Source organism: Notolepis coatsorum (genome assembly GCF_963971535.1).
Source record: "Notolepis coatsorum genome assembly, chromosome: 1".
In the NCBI taxonomy this organism is placed as follows: Eukaryota; Metazoa; Chordata; class Actinopteri; order Aulopiformes; family Paralepididae; genus Notolepis; species Notolepis coatsorum.
Window position 1 is genome coordinate 186,808,777 of NC_140165.1, and position 22,574 is coordinate 186,831,350.

General features: G+C 45.2%; 1 protein-coding gene across 1 annotated transcript in view; it reads left to right on the top strand.

Annotated features, from left to right (window-relative positions):
* Positions 1 to 22,574, top strand: part of arap1 (ArfGAP with RhoGAP domain, ankyrin repeat and PH domain 1) — a 283,086-nt gene that overhangs the window by 255,974 nt on the left and 4,538 nt on the right. The window contains 2 exon segments of the mRNA XM_084308436.1: positions 9,870 to 9,933; positions 12,992 to 13,150. Of these exon segments, the coding sequence (XP_084164562.1) occupies positions 9,870 to 9,933; positions 12,992 to 13,150 (223 nt within the window).

The window sequence follows — 22,574 nt, forward strand, 5'->3', positions numbered from 1 at the left end:
GGACTGGCAGCTACCGTCCACCAGAGGGTCCAGCTGTATTCATCTGTGGACCGAGGTTCTGTGGGCACCGTGTTCAGCACTCTGAATTCTCCCAAGAAATCGTCGGCCAGATGGGATACCGCCAGCGGCTCTCCTAACCCCCCCTACTGTCTTACAACCAGCGGGACCCCCCCCCCCCTTTAGTGTATCCAGCTATAATCATTTAAGTACCATCGCTATAGTTCCCTAAAGAACCAGGTTGTATACTTGCTCCCTGCGTAACCAGAGATTGGACATTCAATGTTGATTTACCTACGAATACTCATTTGCCTTACAAGTGCATTTCAAATCATAAATGTCATTAAGTGAACGTTGTATATACCCTTTGCTATATAAAATATTCGATTTATACATTTGTGTGGACTTCGTTTCATCAGGTGGGAAAGTGTTCATCATATCTATATCATGTACTGGATGGCCAGAAGTTAAAGTACAAGCGGTAGTGGTTTAATAATACCATACTTATCAATACAGTCAGGGAATTGTACCCCTCAGTTACAATTGGTCCTTCGAGCCGGAGGGTAACTAGTGTAATATTAATATAGTGTTATTAATATTAAAATGGCCTATGATGAACACTCCACGAAACGGTCCTCCTAACGTAGAACGCCCGCAGCGCAGACGACAGCCACCTCAGTACTTAGAGGATTACGCTGTCAGTCAACTACCTAGCCTTCTACAAACGGTAAACGCGGTAAAAGTAGAAAGTAAAATTATGTCTGACCTTAACGACCAGGTTTCCCCGACCACAGAGGCCCTAGTGGGTTCTAATGTAACTGACCAAGCTCACGGTGGGGACCAGGAGGGAGCTGACATGCCTTTACCCCCCGCCAATACCGAAGAAGTAGTCCCCGACCAGCCCCGGGAGGAAGACAACCCTACAGAGAGAGAACTCTGCACGGAAGAAGAGGAGGAGAGCGCCGAGGAAATAGAGCTCCAGGACTCCCCAACGAGCGGCTCACCCAGGAGCGGCTCACCTCTACAACCGTCTTCCCCCAGCGAAGCGGAGAGGATGCTACAACAGGCGTTCCTCGTCAGCCTGACAGCCTCTACCGAACGCGATCGACTTCAGGGTGAACGCGATCGACTTCAGGGCGAACGCGATCGACTCCAAGCACAGATGCTTATCGAGCGCGAACAACTCCAAGCGCAGCAACGGAGCGAAGAAGAGCGCATACGCCTGGAGATGAGACGCCTTCAGACGGAAGAGAATATGGCAAGAGACCGGGCCGACGCCCAGCGCGCCGCTGCCGGTGCCCAAAGAGAAGCAGATCTCACCAAGCACGAAGCCGAGCGCGACAAGTTACAAGCGCAGCTAATGGAGCAGCTGATCCTCAAGGCAACACCCTCTCCCTCCGCCAGGGGTTCAAGGAACTCGTCGAGACAACAGTCAAGGGCAGCGTCTCCTAACCGAGCAAGCGACCCTGAACTTGACCAACAGACCAAGCCTATACCCCCCGCAGACCCCCTTCCCAGACCGGTCCAAGCGAGACCCAGCTACAAGGAAGGAGCGGCATACACTGCGGAGAAGCTAAATAAACGACTACAGGATCTAGAGGACCTGATAGAAGAAGAAGAGGGAGAGGAGGAGAACCAAGCCCGACGACAGCACAGTACTCCACCGGACCAGGAGGTCCAGTACAGCCCAGGCTATACCCTCGCGGCGCTGCGCTACAGACCCCCGACTCTATTCACGGGTGAGCATGACGCACGACCAGCCCCGAGGAATAGCACCTGGACCAGCGGGCCATGGTACCCTGTCGGTACCAGCCCACAGAGAGGCGCAAGAGGAGACTCGCCTAGGAGGTCTCTCCCCCAACGCTCGCCGATGTATCAGCCATCCACGGCGTCATACATTGCCACGCCGACGTTTCCAGACTTCACCTATGAGAATCGAGCACAGTACACGGAGCTCCGGATGTGCTTAGAGACAATGATGGTGGATGTCGCTGATGAACGCCACAAGTATGCAATATTACTGAAGCACCTGAAAGTACCGCGAGCGCACAATATAGCGCTAGCCTATGCCACCTCTACGACCCCATACACCGCGGCTCTAGCAGCGCTGGACCAGAGATATGGACGTATATGGGATTACGTAATCCAAGAGATAAGGCATATTGATCGCCTACCCCCAGCAACAGACAATCGCTCATTAGACGACCTGTCGATAAAAGTGCAGTCCCTGGTAGGGATGCTGGGAGCGCAACGGGAAAAGGGCATGCACGAGCTATACGCCAACTCTAACGTCGAGAGGATTTTAGACGAGACAAGAGCGTTTTAGGCGGCAGAGAGACCACCGTGATCCTAACGGTCCCGAACCATCCCTCCTCGATCTAGCCGACTTCCTGGCAAGAGAAGTCAGCAGCTTACGACTGGATACGTTCGTGCGGAGCACGCCAAGCTCCAGAGAGGGACCCAGGAGAATAAACGATGGAAGATCGGTGACTGTCATGCACCAATCAGAGTCAGTACCGAGCAGTAAGAGCCACAGTACCCCCTCGAGAAAAGAGAAGTGGAAGATGGTGTGCCCCTACTGTGAGAAGGAACACTGGCTGTCACAATGTGACCTGTTCACAAAGATGAATGCAGAAGAAGTGAGTCAATGGATAAAGTCCAACAGGCGCTGTTACCGATGTGCGCGCAGTCACATGGCAGCCGAATGCCGCCTAAAGAAAAGGTGCAGTCGGTGTGATGGAGCCCATCTAGATATACTACACGACAGTAACAGAAGACGGCCTTCACCTGCACCATCGAGCGGCACCAAGGCAAGTGTCATGTACATTGACCCCGCCAGCAGCAGCGGCGCCCAAGTGCTCTTAAAGGTAGTCCGTGTGACATTGAGCTACCAAGATAAAGTCATGGACACTTACGCCGTCCTTGATGACGGGTCAGAGAAGACCCTTCTGCTCGCGTCCGCTGCGGCCCAGCTGGGACTGCGGGGGAGCGAGAACCAAATGACGATTCGGACAATAAGAAGAGATTTAAAGACGATAAAGGGCGAGAATGTCTCCTTCACTATCGCAGCAAGCGGGCAGCCAGAGCGACGGTATAGGATTACAAATGCTTTCACCAGCCAAGAAATAAGACTATCGCAGTACACCTACCCCATCGCCAAGCTGATGGATAAATATGTGCACCTGCGTCAACTACCTATCCCGCTCATAGACGGCGCCACCCCGACCCTGCTGATAGGCTCCGACCATGCAGACCTCATCGTCCCGATTGACCGGGTCCATACAGGACCCCGAGGCTGTCCTGCAGCAGTCGAGACCCGCCTAGGGTGGACACTACAAGGCCCCCTCGCTAAATCTCTCAACCGAACAGCAGCCACTAGCTGCCTCCACTCCAGAGCGACAGAAGGAGACACCACACTCCTGCAGCATGTCGAGAAGAAAATTGACTGGCGACGTCGTGCGCTGCTCCGCGCCTCCCTGATCAAAGACGGCTTTGATCTCCGGCAGCGGGCCAGCAGCGACCCCCCAGTATTGCGCAACCTCAACCCAGAGGTCGCAGAGGACCCAGCAGCAGATGAAGAGGTCCGACACAGTGTGAAGAACAGTTTCTACGTGGACAACTGTTTACAAAGCGTTTCGACTCAAGAAGAAGCCGAGGCTCTCCTAATCAAGCTACGCGCCTCCCTGATCAAAGGCGGCTTTGATCTCAGGCAGTGGGCCAGCAGTGACCCGCACGTATTGCGCAGCCTCTCCCCCGCGGACAAGGCTGCCAGCAGCGAGACCTGGATGGCGACCATCCCAGGAGAAGCCCAAGAAATGACACTAGAATTAGTCTGGCGCTTCAAAACAGACTCGCTCCACTATAGACACAAACCCCTGACCACGGAGCAGGGAAGGTCGACGGCGATACCGACCACCAGACGGAGTGTGTACAGAACACTCGCCAGACAATATGACCCGTTGGGATGTATTCTACCTTACACCACCAGGGCAAAGATGATTGTACGAGCACTATGGGACAAGGACCAGGGCTGGGACGACCCAATACCCGCACACCTTGCCTCCACATGGAGAGAGTGGGAGACGGAGCTCCGCTCACTCCCAGGCGTCAATATACGCCGCAGCTACTTCCCACCCACAGTGAGGCCAGAGACATGCAAGATGGATCTACACGTCTTCAGTGACGCCTCCGAAGTAGCCTATGGATCGGTGGCCTACTTGCGTGCCCAAGAGAAGGGAGGAGAGATACACACTGCTTTCATCCTGGCTCGCTCAAGAATAGCCCCACGAAAGCAACAATCTATCCCGCGTCTAGAGCTCTGCGCAGCCCTAGCAGGAGCGCATCTAGCCACGTTAATCCAACGTGAACTCACCATTCCGGTGCACAGAACAATCTTGTGGTCAGACTCCACGACAGTACTCACATGGATCAAGTCTGATTCATGCAGATACAAGGTCTTCGTGGGAGTCAGAGTCACCGAGATTCAAGAGTTAACAGAAGCAGCGAGCTGGCGGTATGTGGACACCAAACACAACCCAGCTGACGTCATCACCCGGGGAATGTCCCTGGATGACCTCACCCGTCGCAACATCTACAGTGACGGACCGGAATTCCTCAAGCTCCCGGAAGAAGAGTGGCCTACGCCCACCCCACGGGAAGCAAGTAAAGAGGAGGCTGAGAACAAGAAACCTATGTTCTGTGGACTGAGCACAGTCGCCTCCACAGACCCCAACATAGATGACTGCATTACCCTACAGAGTGCACAGCTAAAGACATTCCTGTGGCACCACCCAGAGATTCAGTCCACCACTGACATTTCAGCAGCTGACTACGAAGAAGCAGAACTTCTTCTACTACAACGAGCCCAGAGAGACTCGTTCCCTGATGAGCTAGACTGTCTACAGGGAGGAAAGCCCGTCCCATCAGACAGCAGACTGCTCCACCTGGCACCCGAGAGTGACGCCCATAATCTCATCAGAGTGGGTGGTCGTCTGCGGAGAGCCCCCGATCTACCGGATGACGTTAAGTACCCGATAGTCTTGAACAGCCGACACAAGGTCACAGAGCTGATCATAAAGAAATACGACGAGGATGTACACCACGCAGGAGCAGAGAGAGTCTTCGCGGAGATCAGACGTCGCTATTGGATACTTCAAGGAAGAGAAGCGGTGCGACGCTTCCAGCGAACCTGTCTAGACTGCCGAAAGTGGCGCGCGCAGCCCAGCATACCCCGGATGGCTGACATACCTCCCTGTCGCCTCCGACTCGGCGACAAGCCATTCCACTCCACAGGCATGGACTGTTTTGGCCCGTTGTATATAAAGAGAGGAAGAGGAACCGAGAAGCGGTGGGGTATTGTATTCAAATGCATGACCACCAGAGCGATACATATCGAACTCCTTCCGACCATGAGCACAGACTCATTCCTTATGGCCTTCCGAAGATTCACATCACGGAAAGGAAAACCGTCTACATTGTTGTCTGATCACGGGACAAACTTCAAAGGCGGAGAAAGAGAGCTGAGAGAGAGCTTCCAAGCTATGGGCCCAGAACTTAAGACCCACCTCGCTCCATCCCAGATTGACTTCCAGTTTAATCCCCCGAACGCACCCCACTTCGGTGGAACCTGGGAACGAGAAGTACGTTCTATAAAGACAGCCCTGTACGCCGTGCTTGGGGCCCAGACTGTGGCGGAAGAAGTCCTAATGACAGTCCTCACGGAGATCGAGGGAGTATTGAACTCAAAACCCCTCGGTTACGTCTCCAGTGATATAGCAGATGTCGACCCAGTCACCCCCAACACACTCTTAATGGTGCGGCTGGACCCCGCGCTACCCCAGACAATGTACAGGCCTGAAGAAGCGAACGGCCGAAGAATGTGGAGGTACAGTCAAGTACTAGCTGACAAGTTTTGGAGCAGCTTCCTACTCCACTACCTACCGTCTCTACAGACCCGCCAGAAGTGGGTAAAAGAGAGAGACAATTTGACAGAAGGAACAGTCGTCATGATTATCGACCAGTCACTACCCAGAGCTATGTGGCCGGCTGGCCGCGTAAGCAAAGTGATCACCGGTGCCGATGGCAAGGTCCGAGCAGCTGAAGTGCTCGTCCAAGGGCGAACTTACACACGACCCGTGGCGAGGCTAATAGAACTCCCCCGACTCCCAGACACTATCGATGATGACCATGACCCCATGACTTTGTGAGTTGACTGACCCTTACAGCGGACCTTGAGTGGTAGACAGTGCGGTTAATCTGTCTCTGCTTAGCTAATTAGGTGGGACTAATTAGGGGGCGGCTGTTGTGAAGGATCAGATTAAACCGAATATATATATTTATTTATGGATATATATTTAATAGTATTTGTATATCGTTTGATATCCCCTGTATATTCCTTGTACAATATGCACTGAATATCCCTTTAGTCTACTAACAGCCCATAATAGTTTCATTCTACCATTGGACGAGAACCTGGCGCCAGCAGCCATGCCCCTTGGTTCAAGTTCAATCGTGCCGACAAACATGTCGTTACAAGCCCGGTTCCGCGTAGGAATACGTCTGGCGAAATACGAATGGTACTATTTGTTCACAGCGCATATATATATGGCGCAAGTAAAGTAGAACTTTCTTTTAGTCCATTAGTCCTTTACCCTCCAACCTAGTAACAGACGCGAAGCCTCACCCACGACGCACGTGTGGTGCAGTATGGCCTACTTGGCCTCAGAATAGGCATTGAGACATCGTGTGGATTAATAGTTGAATTGTCATAGTTTGGCACTATACCGTCGAGTGGGACGTATTTCTATTAAGTTAATAATAGTCTATTATGTATGGTGCATCGTTCGGTTAGAGTTATAAAGTGAGCAGTACCCCCATCGTTCCTGTCGTTATCTGGAGTCTTAACCAGGCTGGGCAGACCACGTGTGGTGCTTGCATCCGAGGAGCTCCGGGCCAGGACGAGTGGACCTGTACATTGGATTACTTTACCCGGACGACGGCGAGCCTTCCACGGCTTGGATTATCTACATGCTTTGGGTGCTTTGATTATTCCATGGATAACGGCCAACACTGCTGAGTGTTGGAACTACCCCCCGGAGAGGAGTCCAGGTGAGACGGCGCTCTACCCCGAGTGAGGTCGCCTCACGTCTCTTCGTTGTGGACCGGCAGCTACCGTCCACCAGAGGGTCCAGCTGTATTCATCTGTGGACCGAGGTTCTGTGGGCACCGTGTTCAGCACTCTGAATTCTCCCAAGAAATCGTCGGCCAGATGGGATACCGCCAGCGGCTCTCCTAACCCCCCCTACTGTCTTACAACCAGCGGGACCCCCCCCCCTTTAGTGTATCCAGCTATAATCATTTAAGTACCATCGCTATAGTTCCCTAAAGAACCAGGTTGTATACTTGCTCCCTGCGTAACCAGAGATTGGACATTCAATGTTGATTTACCTACGAATACTCATTTGCCTTACAAGTGCATTTCAAATCATAAATGTCATTAAGTGAACGTTGTATATACCCTTTGCTATATAAAATATTCGATTTATACATTTGTGTGGACTTCGTTTCATCAGGTGGGAAAGTGTTCATCATATCTATATCATGTACTGGATGGCCAGAAGTTAAAGTACAAGCGGTAGTGGTTTAATAATACCATACTTATCAATACAGTCAGGGAATTGTACCCCTCAGTTACACTGACCGTTTAACGCATAATTGAAAAGATCCCTTCTCTGTTCTGCTCTGTCATTGGCTAAGAGTTCCTCTGGGCGTAATGAGCCTTAACAAGCCTTAATGAGCTCTGTTAAACATGGTAATGATGCAACCCCCAACAGTCCTGGAGGAGGGTGTGTGTGTGGGTGGGTGGGTGGGTGGGTGGGTACCTGACTGAGGCTATTATTCTGAACACTGTGGTTCTGTACATTTCTACTGTGGTGGAAACCGGATTCATTGATTATATCGTAGACAGATCTTCTGCCTTCAAGCATGAAAATATGTTTTATAGTAAAAACAATTCATACAAATACATGTGGGTTAAATTAGTTTTGGCTAAAAGGAGTGCTCTCCTCTGGCCAGCTAGGAAACACACTGAAGAATAGACGGTGACAAGATATTAAGTAGAGAGAAAGAGAGAGAAATTCTGGATAATAACACAAATATTATCTGTTTATTGAGCTTATTGCAATAATGTTATACCAGATGTTTATTACAATTTGCGAATGTACAAACACAACCATTGTTTGTATCTTTTAGATAACGCTATGGTAGCTCTAAAGCAACAAATGTTATTCCAGTCATTGTTTATTTTCCTGCATCACAAGGTAAACACAGGGGATTTCAGAACTACAAAATACTTTAGTTTGAGCTAGATTTCTGTTTCGGTGGTATCAACATTCATATCTTCATATGTATTCAAATTCATGTTTTTCAAATTCATGTTAACCCATTCTCTGCCACCACTTTGATCATCCTAAACCATCCTCTGCCAGCGCTATTTGTCTATGGAGATGTTCACCTTCTTTGCAGGGCTATAACTTTTTAAATTGTATTGCTAAATTGACATTACTATGGCCCATTCAACATCAATTATCTATCGTTCAGGATGTAGGAACGTTTAACTTTTTCATTCACACATTCATACTAAAATACCGAGTATAAATATGTTTTTATCGTTTTCTGCAGTATTTCATAGAACGTGAGATATAGGCATAAATGCATATATTAGATTATCAAATGCAGTTTGATACCGATCCATGCTATATTAAAAATTTCAACTGTACATGGTCCTAAACGTCATGACTGATCATCTGCGGGTGAACGGAGGGGGGGGGGGGGGGGGGGGGGGTCGTTTATAATTCAATGACCGACGTTAAATGATTCATGTAGTATGGGTGATATATTGATCAGAGCAGTTTGTATCGAAAATGATAAAGAAAAACGCTGAAACTCACGTCAGTCTCCTCGTAGCGTTGGGCGATGAGAGTGGAGCAAACAGATCCCAATTATGTGATGTTGATCGATGCGATCCATTTCCGGTTTGTATATTACTAATACACGTCCAAATCATGTTGATTATTGAGTTATGGCAAAGATCCATATCCACGGTCTCTGTATTGAGCCCCGGGACGATAAACGAGTGGCCGGACGAAATTAGGGGACGGACCGAGCTCCCAACGGGCACTTCCGGTTTGGCAACTCGCCGATCGGCCACCAGGTGGCGGTATTGAAGCGTTGCAGAGTTGTGATGGCTCAGACAGCATCAGCCAAGACTCCGTGGGTGAAATATGAATACTTAAACCCTTTTGCTCTTTGGGGAGCATAGGTCATTCATGAAATCTCTCCAGCTGGTTCGGTGTTGGGCGATTTTCTCTGCTTCCTTCCATGATGTGAAATATGAATACCATGACAAAATATTGATCTCAAACACGCCTTACGCCGTGATTGGCAGACAACGCATGGCGGAGAAACCCGCCTTAACACGTGATTGGCGGAGAATGGGTTAATGTTAATATATAGATAATACAACTCTATTATTATGACAAAAGTAAACATGCAATACAATTTACATGTTGAAAACATGTACACATGCACGACTAAATAAATGTATGATCTCTCCCTCTCTCTTTCTCTCTCTCCATCTCTCTATATCTGTCTTTGTCTCTCTCTCTCTCTCTCTCTCTCTCTCTCTCTCTCTCTCTCTCCCTGTCTATATTTCTCTCCGTGTCTCTCTCTTCTCTCTCTCTCTCTCTCTCTCTCTCTCTCTCTCTCTCTCTCTCTCTCTCTCTCTCTCTCTCTCTCTCTCTCTGTGTCTCTCTCCATCTCTGTGTATCTCTCTCTCTCTCTCTCTCTCTCTCTCTCTGTGTGTCTCTCTCTAGGTATCTGTGTTGTGACACTCAGTCAGAGCTGAAGGAGTGGTTTGCTACCTTTCTCAGTATCCAGGTGAGATCACACACACACACACACACACACACACACACACACACACACACACACACACACACACACACACACACACACACACACACACACACACACACACACACACACACACACACACACACACACACACACACATACATATTTGTCTATACTTGAGAGGACCATCCATTGTCGTATGGAAAACCAGTACGGCCCACCATCAGATGGTGATATCTAGGCAGAGCGCCACTGTGTCAATGGAGCTCATAACATAAAAAAGAATGTCTCTAAATAATATTAATATCTGTGTCCGTCTCATTATTTGCGCTTTCCCCAATTCATACATACATTTACATAGTATCTACATGTATTTATATAGTATCTACATGGTATCTACATGTATTCATATAGTATCTACATGTTATCTACATGGTATCCATGTGTATTTATATAATATCTACATGGTATCTACATGGTATCCACATGGTGTTTACAACATGGTTACTACATGTATATATATGGTATCTACATGGTATCTACTACATGGTGTTTACTATACTTCGAAGCTTCGTTCGATGGGCACGGGATTCGAACGGGAAAATTTTATTTGAATATATAAAAGAAATAATAATAATAATAATTCCAATTATTTTAAATTAAACAAGCAATGCTGTTTGTTATTTAACACTTTGGGTGCCACGCCTCTTCCGGGAAGTTATCGCCTCATGCCAACAATTAGACCCATGTAATCGATCACCTTGTTTGTAGAGCTATAACCATATTCTATATTATAGCTATGGATACAGTACTATAGTCATTTGACACTGGGTTTCTTCCGGTCAAGATGCAAAAAATAAAAAAAAATTCCATCCATACGTTCCTGTTTTATACCGTGGTGAATATAAGTATGGTTTTAGAGCGGTCTATCGTAATCCATGAAATGCTGAGTTATAGTCTTACACGTCGATTACATTGTAGACGCTAGCGTTCCTCGCCTGAACCCGCTATTGTTCCGGATTCAAATCCACATTATCGGTATTATGTTCCATCATGAATGCATGAAAGGGGGGGGGGGTCGTTTCTGATAATTTGAGCGTCAGTAACGATATTCGCATTGAACACTAGAAACTGTTACCAGCCCGATCGCTGTGAAAGCATTGCAGGATCAAGCTAGAATTTACGTCAAACCGCTCTTACCTTTGGCCGAAAGTAATCCAAAAAGAATATTCTAGTGATGCACAATATATCGGCCGCCGATATAATATCGGCCGATATGGCCGTTTTTTTACACAACGGTATCGGTCCGATATCAAGATAGGACCGATATTAAAAAAATAAAAATAAAAAATTTAATCTTTTTTTTCTTCTTTTTACATGTTTTGGCCTTAAATAGTTTCAAAATATCAGTCATTTCTGAAAATAAGTTACAAAAGTAAAAAAAATTATGCGTTTTGGAAAATAGCTCTTTATTTGATTATCATAAAAAAGTGTTTTCTATACAGAGATATCGACATCGGTAAATATCGGTATCGGCCAGAACAGCAATATTAATATCGGTTATCGGTATCGGCCACAATTTTCACATCGGTGCATCACTAGAATATTCCAATTTCTTGATCGCTATCTGGTAGATCCAATCCCCATTTGCTTGACGTTATAAACTACCATAACATACGGATCAAGCATATTTGACGGGCTTCGATGTAACCGGCTGAACTGTGCGCCTCCCAGAGAACAATTTTTTTTATCTGAGACCTGGGGTCATTCCACAGCCCAGGATACAATGTTAGAAATGTAGCTCGATACCGTCGCCTGGTAGGATGCGGCCGGTACTGCACCTTCGGATTCCCACTATGCATTTTTCAGCCAACACACAGCACCCTGAGATTGAATAGGGTATTAAAATCGAAAAAAGGAAAAACAACCCAGAAACGAGAATCTTCGTTCAGTTGGGGCACAGGAACAAGAATTCTTGTTTTTGGAAATTAATGTGTTAAGATGAGGTCGGACTCGGCACGGACAGATTTGTGTTCATTGTGCTGCTTTTATAAAGCCTCAAATGATGGCTTACAATATTTCATAAAAGCAAAGTGTTTTGTTTGTCTAAGATTTAAAAAGGTTTAAACTTTACAGCACTGAACATTTTCTATTGTATTTTTTATAGCGTCCCGACCCATATAAAAACATGTCTTAATAACAAAATTAAGTCGAATTCTGCCTTTGTCTCTATTAACTACATATATATATTTATATAAATGTTTGCTTTATAGACGAACTTACTTACTTACTTACTTACTTACTTACTTATCCTCTTCGTCCCGGTTGGGGCATAAGGCCCCATAGACGAAGGTTGCAACATAATTATGTAATGTAATGTTGTTGGCTGTGTAACGGAGAGCAGCTCATTATTAATTAAATTAATTAATCCAATCCAATCCACTTTATTTATAGAGCACATTTAAAAAAATTAAAAAAAAATTGAGCAAAGTGCTGTATAAGTCCCACAACATAAGATAAACAAATACAAAAAATTATAATTAAAAACATTTTATTAAATTTTTTTTATCTCAAATTCAAATCGAATCTCGGCCCCGAAGCTTCGATGGCCAAAAAAAAGCTTCGAAGGTCAGCCCTAGTGTTTACATTATATCTACATGGTTACTACATGTATCTTCTGGTATCTACATGGTGTTTACATGGTTACTACATGCATTTTCTGGTATCTACATGGTGTTTACATGATATCTACATGGTTACTACATGTATCTTCTGGTATCTACATGGTGTTTACATGATATCTACATGGCTACTACATGTATCTTCTGGTATCTACATGGTGTTTACAGGATATCTACATGGTTACTACATGTATCTTCTGGTATCTACATGGTTACTATATGTATCTATATGGTAGCTACATAGTATCCACATGTGTCTATATGGTATCCACATTGTATCTACATGGTGTTTACATGGTATCTACGTGTATCTATATGGTATCTACATATTGTTTGCTATGTATCTACATGGTCTCTACATGGTATCTATCTACATGTATCTCCATGGTCTCTCTCTCCAGTACAACGGTAATGTGTGGCCTGCAGACGGGGTTCAGCAGCAGAGCCGCGTGAGCCGCGTGATGGACAGTCGCCATGGTAACGTGTCGCTGATACCGCTGAGGGGCAGTGAGAATGAGATGAGGAACAGTGTAGCCGCTTTCAGCCAAGACCAGCTGGCCGTGAGTTCAATCCACCAATCACTGGGGCTGATCTAAGACAAGTGGCCTATCATGCTGCTCGATCCAGAGCTTCTGGCCAATCAGAGGCATCCATGCTGACCAGGTGGTCCAACCCTTAGCAAGAAGCAATGTGAAGTTGTCCCCGATTGGTCTATTCGTTTAATAATTTTAAAGAATAAATGTATCAATTATATTTTCATATTGACTGGGGGAGCATTCCTCTCAACCAGTCCAACTATCGAGCATCCGGTGAAATAAAATAAAATGATAGATTATATTTAAATGATGATCTCTTCTTAAAGGGGAACTCCACCCAGATTAAGAATTCCAATCTGTTATTTCCATGGCCTAGGAAAGTTCAATCAATATTTATGAGCTACTCTCTCCCAAAGCCAGAAACCAGAGAAATAAGACTCAAACTTGTGATGTCATCAGGTATAAAGTCTGGAGCTGCTCCGTTGACAATGAATGAGAGACTGATTTTTTTAGACCCACAGAATGTTTTTTTTTCTTTTTTTTCTATAGTTGTGTTCTCAGTTCTGAAACAGAAGATGTACCCATTATACTTAGAACATTCTCCTGGGTGCTCTCATAGCCCTTTCACACCGGCAGGGCTCTGGTTCAAGCTCTGGCTCCGTTCATGGTTCAACCTTACCATTTATAAAAAAATAATAATAATTTTATTTTCTTTAAAAAACATTTTCTTTACCTCCTATAATAGTGGGGGTTGCGGTTCTCTGACACCGTTATTTCAGGGGTCGCGGCCTGAAAACTTTGGGAACCCCTGGACTAATCCATAGTTTACACTTGTCAAGAGCCAATTGCGCAGTCGTTCAGTATTGGCATTAATAAATGGGATCTTATGCTAATATGTCATGTTCTACAGTAGGACTTACTACTATGATACCCAATTAAACAAGTCATTAGAATAATGGAAGCCTACTTTGCTGGAACGCTTCATTTGGCACGTATACAGTATGTGTGTGTGTGTTTGTGTGTGTGTGCTTGCACAGTGAGGCTGCCTCACTAAGCCTTTCTCCACGCATATTTATTTCTGGAGCATTTATTTATCCACTCTGGTTGGATGCTGTATTGTACTTGTGTTGTATAATAACAATAACAATACATTTTAATCTAATCTCAATTTGAGATCAGTCGCAAATCGCCTCCTGTTGAATGGATCGATTGAGTGCAATGCCGAACCTCTGCCGTTTTCGCCTGTCTTGACAGCCTAGTATATGACACGGCTACTGATGATGTCATGGTTCGCAAGGAAAAACCAAAACATTTTCGGTTCCAGCTGAGCACCGACTTTTCATGTTCCGAACCAATTATTTTGGGTCTGAACGTGCCGGCCGGTTCAAGATTAGGTTCGGGAACCGGCACGGAGCCCTGCCGGTGTGAAAGGGCTATCAGTGTCTCAGAACATTCTCCTGGGTGCTCTCAGTGTCTCAGAACATTCTCCTTGGGGCTCTCAGTGTCATCTTCACCATCTTTCCCAATTCATTGTCTATGGAGCAGCTCCAGACTTTATACCTGATGTCATCACATACTTGAGTTTTAGCAGTCATAGTTTATGGATTTGGGAAAGGGTTGTTCATGTTCACTAATATTTTTGGACCGTCTTAGATCAAATAACATGTATGAATTTTGAAAATAGGTGCAGTTCTCCTTTTAAGAAGGATTTGTGATGTAGACATGAATTGTCTTCAGTCTTCAGAAGCAGCTGTTGTCATGGTTTCATTACAGCGACGCCTAGCAACCAAACTCTCTCGTTTCTCAGTAACAGAGATGGACATTTTACCTGTTGGCTAGTATTTAATAGTACAGACATTTTGTACTTATTATCTGGGTCATGGGAGACAGCTGAGGGACAGAACAGAGATAAGACAGAGACACACTGTCCACAGCTAGCGGCTAAACCTGCCCTGCAGGAGACCAATGAGAGAGTTGGAGGACAACACCAAGTGCGTGGGGTTTTACCACCGGATAGGATGGATGACCTCTGTCACGTGATTCACCTTGATTTGTTCATCATCACCTGGGAAGCATTAAAGGTGCTATAAATAATAAATATTTGTATGTAGAGTAATCATTTCTAGGTGCAGAATAAAAATATTGCCCCCCCCCCCCCCCAAAATTGTTGATAAATTAATTTATCATTTAAAAAAAAATTGCGGGTCCAAAATTAATGTTGTTCTTTACATGCATGTATCCCCTCCCTACTTCCCATTTCCCCATGTGGAATGCACCTAATTGGATAAATGACACACTGGTGTTCTAGTGCAACACCTAGTGCCTGAATATTATCTATAGCAGAGGATCAGAGATGTGATGACTCAACTGACCGATCCTTCTTTCAATACTTCATGTCCTCTCCTACTCCTCCCAAAGCATTCCCCATTCAATTAGTATCACTAGTACCATTAGCTTGTGACTAGTCATAACCATTGTTTTCAATGAGAAATGCTAACAACACTCACAAGCCTGTTTTGTTAACATTCCTGAGAGGAGAGGGGAGAAGAGGTGATGATGCTGAGATTGTTCCTAGTTGTGTGCGTGTGTGCGTGTGTGTGTGTGTGTGTGTGTGTGTGTGTGTGTGTGTGTGTGTGTGTGTGTGTGTGTGCGCGCGCGTGTGTGTGTGTGTGTGTGTGTGTGTGTGATTGCTTACAATTTACATTTTCATTTGGTGTACATCAGGGGTGTCCAGAACCAGAGTAATCTGAAGATATATTTTAAAATGTAATAATTTGGTATCTTATTACTGGATCTTGTAAATCTTTCTACCTTTAATGTGTGTTTGTGGAACAGTCATATGCATGATGACAGCTGTGAAACCTGAAATCCCAGTCATGTCTGGTGTGACAGCTGTAGTTGAGAAGCGTCTGCACCACGTGATGAAACGCTTACCCAAGCTTTGGGTCTAAACAAGCCTGCTAGTCTCAGCATTACTTCAGTTATGCTGAAGTAATGTATTATAGCATAGCGTTGGCTATTTGTTCAACAGCATCCCAGACCATAGATACGTGAGCATAATATCACGTAGCATCATAGCATCATATCTAATGTGAGCTCTTTTCTGGTTTACATGGACATCGTCACTTTTTTACCTCTAGCTGCAAAGCTGTAACTCGTCCCCTAGAATGTTTATTATAATCCCTTACCCTAACCACTCTCACCGCCTAGAAATAAAAAAATAAGTCTACTAATGTCCTTCAGAGCTATGGGATGTAGACATTACCCTCATGGACTAACATCTTCCAGTTACAAGCTTTTCCGGCCGATTTTGGCGTTCTCGAATGGTTCCTTTTTGGGGATTCACTCGTAGCTAAGAGCAGCATTTATGAGTTTGGAAAGGCAGTTGTAAGTAGGACAGACTGGTGTGCGCCCGTGTTCTTAACACTTTCTGCGCCAACAACGAGTTTAGTCGTTATTGGCCGCCACCCGTTGAGCGCCAATAACGAGTTAACTCGTTTTTAGATAGTTTTTTCTGTTATTCGATCTTAATATCACTATTACACTCACAGACCTATATGTTATGAGTGAAAGCCATCTAGAGACTCAAAAAGTGCAGTACCGGCCAAAACCTGCTAGTATCGAGAACGCTTGAAACCCTGCTCCAGACCGTGTGTTACATCTAAAACCCTCCGGGCACATCATTTCTGTTCAGCCAAGTCTAGTGGTTCACACGATCACTTGGAAATGCGTCCAATGCCCCTCAATGGATAAGTTGTGCCACATTATGTCCGGGACCAGATGGACATCAATACTGGAAATCGCAATCAGACAGTTGGAATATTCTTTTTGGAATAAGCCAGATCTAAGGTAAGGAACATCTGACGTCAATTCCAGCTTGATCCTGCAATGATTTAATACTGATCAGCCCAATCAGCGTGTGTGGTGTTCAAAATGAAAGCCGGTACTGGCGATCAAAGAAGAAGAAAAAACGACCCCCCCCCCCCCCCCTTGATGCATTCATGGTGAAACATAATACCTATTATATACATTTGATTTGGGAATAGTAGCGTGTCCAGGCGAAAAACACCAACGACTTTAGTAGAATTCACATAGCGCCCCATTACACAGCTTTCTGGAATTAGCCGGGATCATTCTGAAACTATACAATATTCACCACGAGATAACGCGCAAACGTATTCATGAACATTTTTATTCTTTTTTGGATCTTGGACAGGAGATAGTTACTGTCAAATGACCATAGTATTGTATACATATGTAGCAGGGTGGATTATCCCTGCTTCGTGGGAACGGGTGTGCACAGTCACTGGGTAGCAAGACACAGTAGAACTCTGGCTAGCTGCACCTCCGTCTTTGGGTCCGGAGCGTCAACTGGAGGCTGGCAGTGGGAGTGTATGGGGCCCGGGATTTACGAACCTGGTCCGGTACTCTGGTCTTCCTCTCCCGTCCAGGGCGGTCAGCAGTACTCCCCAACACGCTCTCACTTCCCCCCAGTTACTCCTCTAGCACCCTCCCACACCTAGTGACTGGATTGTAAATAAATAACTTGGTTCCCCCCGCAAGCAGTACCCTCCCTCGTAAACCCTAGGAACCTTACAGTAGGAAAGGGAAGGTTGAATAGGAAGGGATTAATAGTATATATGTTACCCGCATCAAAAAGGGTTAGGATTAGGCTCAGTAAAAGACACACACACCGTGCTCCCATTCAGTTTGTTATTATTGCACCATTGTTATCGTTACACAATAGTTACAGTCTGGTATTCATGCAATTACGCCCTAGGCACCAAGTGCTCTCGCTGTAAACAGACTAAGTGCTGCCCACGTCTGGGCTAGACACAGTACCAATACCTTCCCTAAGGGTTTACATATACTGCTCTAGTACTCCCAACTATTGGGGAAGAAGGGAGGACATGGGAAAGGAATAGAAGGGTTCACTGAATGGGAATTTACTATAAATAAACATACACGTTATTACACTTAAATAAAAGGAAAGAAATCAACAAGTGGGCCCACAAAATACCAAACAGAAGTCCTATCTTAATGCCGGCATATATTGTTTGGGGTTCCCCTTATGAACTGTAATAGCAACGCTGACCTCGCCCGCGGGCTGCACCACACTGTGTACGGTGTAAGGCTCCGGAGCATAGACGCTCATTTATACTCATCCAAAATGGCAGCCTCGCCGCGCCACTGTTGTCCGGAAGGCAAGATGGCGTCGAGCACTCTCGGCGCGGACACTAGCAGGCGGAGCTGGAGCAGAGAGGCAGTGCTGGCTGAGAGCGTGTGCGGGACGACGACGACCTCTGCTGGCCGGGACGAACTCTCGTATCCTGCAGGCAGCCTGGTGCAGATCTGGTCGCAGGTAGCCGGGGCAGACTGGTTGCAGGCAGCCAGAGCAGACTGGTTGTAGGTCCACGCGTGTATCTGGGCTCGCACTCTATACCGTCACACTGCTACTGTAACCCGACTATTATGGACTCAGATATGCTGTTAGCCGCACGCTACTTATACCGCCACACTACTACTGTAACCCGACTATTATGAACGTTAGTGCTTTGTTCTGTACTGTATAGATAGAATATAGATATAGCTTGGCAAACAACGTGACGCACAGTGAAAATAGGTTCTAGATAGCGGGCGCTCTAGCTACGAGGATAAGACTAATCCCCGGCGTTGAATGTGTTAAGGGCTTAATTTGGGAGAAATAATTTGTGATTGCGTTCACGTCGATTCTACAGACATCCTCGGAATTAAATTATTATAATAATAATAATAAATATGACGTAACCTGTTCCACCCCACGGGGTCGGTACCGACCCAAAAAAATTACAACTGGTCATAAATCCATATATTTTTTTATATTTCATATAAATTGCGATTTCTTTTTTCAAACGTTTTCAAGTATTAACACAAAAGTATGTAGAATGTATATTATCATCAATACGTTAGTTTAGCAATAGGTTAAAAGTGCCATTAGATAGTTTTAAGTTTTCGATTTTATGAAGTCTATTCCAAGACGGAAACGGAAATGACAATTAGATTTAGAAATTAGTTTCAAAACGGTTGCACTGTGGGGAAAATTAAAAAGTACACTAGATTACAGTAGATTTCATTATCTGTTCTTATGCACGCCTGGTGATACTAAATCCAAATTGAACTCAGGCATTTGAAAGATAATATGTATATATATATAAATGTGCGAATTGGCTATAATAAGGTAATGTATAAGCATCATATTCTATATTCTATAATATTTCAAATTGCATTGGTCCGGATGGGAGAATTCGGTACTGTATCTACAGAACCTTTGGTTTAATCATCTTCCCTTTATTAATTTCCTTAGACTTTTTGTACACGTGATCTCAAGAGGGTACTGAACGAGATCAGTGGCAGTTTTTTAAGTTTGGTCATTAATATCATGGTGTTATTCACTGTCAAAGATGCAAAGAAAACTCATAATTCATATTCTCCTTTGTTTCATCACAATTTAAGCAAGCCTAGTAATAGACACAATATTTCTGACACTGTGAATACATTCCCTGAGATCCATAGATGTACAAGAATATGCAAATAGCCCTTGTAGAAGAGGAGCAATATTCCATTTACCTAGGTATATATTTTAGGCGGATTTTCACATTGTGTGGAACAGGTAATAATTACGTTTTACATTTATAGTGATGTCCGAAAATAAATAAAAGCACTAAACAAACACTGCAAATGACGGTGAATACATACATAAATAAATAAGAACTAAACCCAATCGCAATTATTTATTGTTGGTTTTATTTATTGATTACATTGGTTAGTGTGTACATCGTAAGAGCCAGTGGAGAAACATTCCACTGCACATCTTTCTGTTCACCAGTTGAACCCACACAAATTACAACAGACACAAAGGATAAGTTTATAACTTAAGATAGCTTAATTGCAACGATGCAGCAGCCTGATGCAGGCGGCTTGGTGAGGATGCATACGGAGCGCTCCTGGGCAGCTGTGCTCAGCGCACAGTAACAGGATACAGGATACAGGGAGCTTCACGGGAAACAGGTCTCTGTTCCGCGGACGGCAGGAACAGTACATGAGGTAAACAAACAATGGCGCGACACTGGTAGACAGGCGCGGCATGAATATATACAAGAACTAATTAGAATAACAAGAAACAGCTGGGGGCTAGGACACAAGAATAATAATACAACACTGGGAATACAGGACTAGACGAACATATGAATATGAATACACACACAGGGAACAACAGGGCTAGACTAGGACATATGGACATACTGGGGAGCACACAGGACCGATAGCAAATACACAGGGAGTACAATAGAAAATACACAGGGAGTACAATAGAAATTACAGTCAACAGGCTCCAGACAATATGGAAGAACAAGGGGACTGCCGCCTGCAGTACTGCGAACAGACCGCCAGAAGGTGGCAGAGGATTGTCTATGTTCAGATAGTTCAGAGGGTCCCTGAGGCGACAGTTCAGATTATGACACACACACACACACACAGTCACACACACTATGTATCTGTCTTTCTGTCTGTCTGTCTCTCCCCTCTCTTTCTATCACCCCCCCCCTCTTTCTCAACCTCTCTGTGTTTATCTTTCAGCTCATTAGAGATGTTCGATAGTGAAGCCTAAAATCAGGTAAGAACTTTAACAGACTAAAACTGCATTTATCCTCTATTCATATGTCCTGTTGCTTGGAGTGCCAATATACAAACATACATCATTCTGAGACGTATGCGCTGTCTACACACATAACAACACTGTCTACACACATAACAACACTGTCTACACATATAACAACACTCATTCACAACACAACATTAGTGAAATACCACTGCAGCCATATTGGGTGTACCTAAGGAGATTACTGTGATACACTGAGAAATACGAGGAGAGAGAGACAGATAGGACAGACTGGTGTGCACCCGTGTTCTTAAAGGAACACGCCAACTTTTTGGGAAATTGGCTTATTTGCCATCTACCCTGGAGTTAGACAAGCAGATACATACCCTTTTCTTCTCTGTGCATGCATTAGGCTTAGGGAACAGCTGCACCGTTAGCCTAGCTTAGCGTCATTCACTGGAAGTAGGTGTGTCAGTGTAGCCTAGTTCCCAACAGTCACGAAATACACTCCAAATACAACTCCAAAACATTCCTGTAAACATGTTGTGACCTGTGTATTTACCACGTGGAGAAAAACATTTATAATAATAATTAGACATTTTAGTTTTCTAAGCAGATATAACCTCAAAAGCCCAGTTTTTCAAAAAGCAACAGGGCTTTTGAGGTGAGGAAATCACTGTGCCCAGGCAGCAGTGGTTTGGCAAAAAAATGCTGAGTATATATCTGTTTAGAAAACGAAAATGTTGTGCGGTTAGGTGGCCGAGCGGAGATTGCGTTCGTCACCAGCCCCGGAGCTGAGCTGGATTTGCCTGTTCGAATCCAGCTCACAGCTCCGGGGTTGTCACCAGCTTGGCTGGCCGTCTGCACTGATACAATTGGCTGTATCAGAGGGTGGGAGAAGCTGGCGGGGTGGGTCCGGGTCGTTGTAAACAGCGACTCCTACAGTTCGGTCGGGGCGCCTGCTAAGCGCGGATTGGACGTGAGGGGGATAGTGTGGTCCTCCCACACGCTACGCCCTCTCAATGAGAATCCGCGCTGCCAGGTGAAAAGAAGCGGTGATTGGCTGGACGTGTGTCGGAGGAAGCACGTGGTAGCCTCCACTCTCCCAGATGATCTGACTGTGGGGGGTAAGTGCGCAGCGACCAGGAAGGGACTGGGAATTGGCATACGACTAACATTGGGATGGGGAGAAAATCGGAGGAAAATGGAGGGGGAAAAAGACCAATAAAAAAAAATAAAAAAAAAACGAAAATGTTGAATTATTATTATTATAATTTATTTTTTTCACATGGTAAATGAAAATAAATAAAAGCACTACACAAACAGAGGCGCCAAATAGCATTTTTTTTTCCTATCGCGCCGCCCCAAGCAGAGTCATCACTCAGCGACCCGAGAGACAGGACGCTGCTCGCTCCGCGGTTGCAGCTGGAGGGCTATTGGAGTGACATTTGTGAGGTCTGAGAGGTCTGTCCGCCACATGGCGGCTAACAAAATAGTCATGTAAAATAATTAAAAACTCCGGTGTGTTTTGGTTTTACGACAGTCGTCTTTTTTGCAGCGTCGCGCATCAACTCCTTGTTTACAGACGTCACAGCCACCATGCTGTTTGCACTCGCTGCTATACCGATTTAGCTAACGTGAGCTAATAGCGTCAGCCGGCCACTAAAAAGAAAAACCACCGCGGTTTTCTCAGACGAAAAGGATGAGCAGCACCACCCAACAAAAGAACGTTTCGAGTGGAAGTTTGAAGATAGCGGTGTTTCAAGAGACTGGCTAGGCTACTGCGGGCTGTAGAGTGGTGAGTTAACTTGT